We start from the raw sequence: 2,922 nt of genomic DNA, 5'->3' as shown, positions 1-2,922 counted from the left end.
ATACTTCAGGTATTCCTAGCTCGAACGGCTTTGCTCCTAAGATCAAAAAGACAAAACGCTTACCGCAAGAAGACTCATGCCTTACCGAAAGATTTATGTAATACGGTCTCCGATATTTTCCGAACCGCCAGTGCACCGACTCGACCCTTATTTCCCCTCACCAAGAAGTCCAAGAGGCCTACCCTCCTCCAGGTCCCTCCAAAGTATAGCCCCTTGATGGAACAACTCAAAGTCTGGGTCTATTGGAGCCTTATGGAGGAAAAACCCTATAAGAAAGGGAAGACCCGAGATACAAAGGAATCTTGCTGAAACTTACCGCGAGGTGAAGCCGATAAACCTACTTGACAACCAAGCACCTTCTGATGGCCCAACCCTTGCTGGCCTAAAGGAACCGCTGCTCTAGAATCAAGGACTCCAGGAACACCAGGCTCGGATGATGCACTCTCCTCAAGAATGCGGGACCGTCTCGCCCTGATAAAAGCTCCTACATGATTATGAAGCACACATCTCATCTATCGCCGTGCCCAGTCTTTGCCGTGCTCCGAATAAAGCAGCTGTTAAGGGTATGACCCACCAACACAATGAAATCAGCGACCACTATGAAAGCACGGCTAGGCCTCCATTCGGAGATTGCCTCCAAAAGGTCACCGACATCCCAAGATCATGAGTCCTCAAGCAGATCTCTCCTCGAAGGCCATTATGAGGCCCGGAGATGTTACCCATGCTCTCACGCAGGGAAAGGGTCCCGGCGGCCTAAGGTCATTGGCCTAATTCGGGTCCGATTCGAGAAATCACAAAAGACCGCACGCGAAGCCGTTTCATCAGCCCAAGGTCGAGAAGAATGCTCAAGGCCAGTAACATAGGCGACGAAACATGATCATGCACTTGAAGCTGCCAAAAATATAAAGAGATACAACAAGTGTCGAAGGAAGAAATCAAGAAAATATCATCGTATTTATATAAGTGTTCGCTTACAACGACCCTCGAGGGGTCCTTACATATGATTACATTACACATGATTACAAAAGACTTTGGAACTTTTGAGAGGTCATCCTGCTGATTCCTATAGCCGATTGCCGAGTTATTTGTATATTCTAAAGAAGACTTATTCGGGGTCAGTAGTGAAATTGCAGAAGACTGAAGATAATTGTTTCTTGTACGCATTTGTTGCACTTAGTACGTCCATCAAGGGTTGCGAGTATTGTAAGCCAGTTGTAGTAGTTGATGACACCTTCTTGAATTAGGGGAATCGTGCTAGCAACTAGCACAATGGATGCAACAGGTATTGTAGATTAATTGTAGAAATATTGTTATAAAGTTGTTTTTCAGTATGTATTTTTTATACTCTCAAGTTTTATTACAGAAGTTGAATTTCTTTTTGCCACCTGTGTGATAGGTAGCATATTACCACTGGCATACGCAATTGTTGATTCAGAAAATGATGCATTATGGGGGTGGTTTTTTGAGCAATTCAAACATGCATATGGTGAAAAAACAAATATGTGTATTGTTTCAGACCGGAATGAGAGTATCTGAAGGCAATATCTACTGTTTATACCGGCATGCCAATTATGCTTGCACGTGGCATATTTGGACAAATGTAAGGTTAAAGTTCAAGAAGGGTCATCTAACATTAAGCAAATTGTACTTTTCCACGTCACGATCATACAAGCTGGAAGAATTTAATAAAAGAATGTCAAAGATTGAAGAGATTGACACGCATGTTAAATCATACCTATATGATATTGGCTATCATAGATGGTCTCTGGTACATGCTACGGTGAATAGAACGTGGACGATGGCATCAAATATTGTAGAGTCATTGAATGCGGTAACAAAAGATGCAAGAGAGCTGCCTGTAGTAGAACTATTAGAGTACATGAGGATTCCTCTTGAACGTTAGACTAATGAAAAGTTATTGAATGCAAAGGGTACGTTTACATACCTTGGAAAAAAATATAACAAAGAGTTGGAGGACAACAGGACATTATTGCAGAAGATGAGAGTAAGTTATATCCAACAATATCATATCATTGATTCCACCAAACTAAATATATACTGTTAATTATAGAAAAGTTGTTGTATAATTATAGTTATTTTGTTTTTGTATCTATTGTTGACAACTTGTTGTGTGTTTGTTATGAAATTGTAGGTGAGGGCTTCCACATATCACATCCATACTGTGATAGATAGTGTGAAGCGATTCATTATTTGCCTTCAAAACAAGAGATGTAGTTGTAGACAATTTCAGTTTGATAAACATCCTTATGCACATGCTTTGGCGGCTTTGAGGCAGAGGAACGAGTCTTATGAAAACTATTGTTCTCCTTATTACACGAGGGAGAGACTTTTGCAGACTTATGAAATACCAGTAGACCTGCTGCCTGATAAAAATAAATGGAATGTGCCACAATATAATGCCACCTACTGGGAAAAGATAGCAGAGAGACCTAAAAAACAAAGATACAAATCATATGATGAATTAAGTGCAAAAAAGTACAAGGTTTCATGTGGCAACTACGGACTAGAAGGGCATAACAAAAGATCTTGTAAGAATGCTCCCAAAAAGAAATAAAAATTGATACATTCACAAGATTTTTTTTTCTTGAGTACTGTTGAAGATAATCTGTAGTTTAAGATACGAAGTTGTATTTGTTTTGTTCTAGAGAATTATAATTGTGGTGTAATTATGTTGCTAATTTGAATAAAGACTGTCTCCTATAATGAAATATTTGATAAAAAGATTTCAATTCTTACTGTAATTGGTTTGTAGTTGTTTTGTTCAAATTCTGAGTTTATTTATTACTTTTAAGTCTTTCCTAACAACACTGCTTAAAATTAAATGGAGTATGTATTTTTGTATAGTAGTTGTAGACATAATTGTAATTAAACTATAAAGAATTTATATAGTAACAATATCGA

At 38.7% G+C, this 2,922-nt stretch overlaps 1 protein-coding gene across 1 annotated transcript; it reads left to right on the top strand.

Annotated features, from left to right (window-relative positions):
* Window positions 1-1,693: 1,693 nt before the first annotated feature.
* Window positions 1,694-2,575, top strand: LOC142165287 (uncharacterized). The gene is made up of 3 exons (XM_075223875.1): window positions 1,694-1,831; window positions 1,931-2,005; window positions 2,153-2,575. The coding sequence occupies exons 1-3, from the start codon at window positions 1,694-1,696 to the stop codon at window positions 2,573-2,575; spliced, it is 636 nt and encodes a 211-aa protein (XP_075079976.1).
* The last annotated feature ends 347 nt before the right edge of the window (window positions 2,576-2,922 follow it).

The sequence above is a fragment of the Nicotiana tabacum genome, chromosome 10, assembly GCF_000715075.1.
Source record: "Nicotiana tabacum cultivar K326 chromosome 10, ASM71507v2, whole genome shotgun sequence".
In the NCBI taxonomy this organism is placed as follows: Eukaryota; Viridiplantae; Streptophyta; class Magnoliopsida; order Solanales; family Solanaceae; genus Nicotiana; species Nicotiana tabacum.
Note: the sequence above shows the minus strand (reverse complement) of the source record. Positions and strands in the feature narration are given on the sequence as shown.

Coding starts and splice junctions, on each gene's coding strand:
- LOC142165287 (XM_075223875.1), top strand. CDS start 1,694: ATGTCAAAGATTGAAGAGATTGACACGCATGTTAAATCATACCTATAT. Junction 1,832..1,930: donor TTGTAGAGTCATTGAATGCG/GTAACAAAAGAT, acceptor TTGAATGCAAAG/GGTACGTTTACATACCTTGG. Junction 2,006..2,152: donor CATTATTGCAGAAGATGAGA/GTAAGTTATATC, acceptor ATGAAATTGTAG/GTGAGGGCTTCCACATATCA.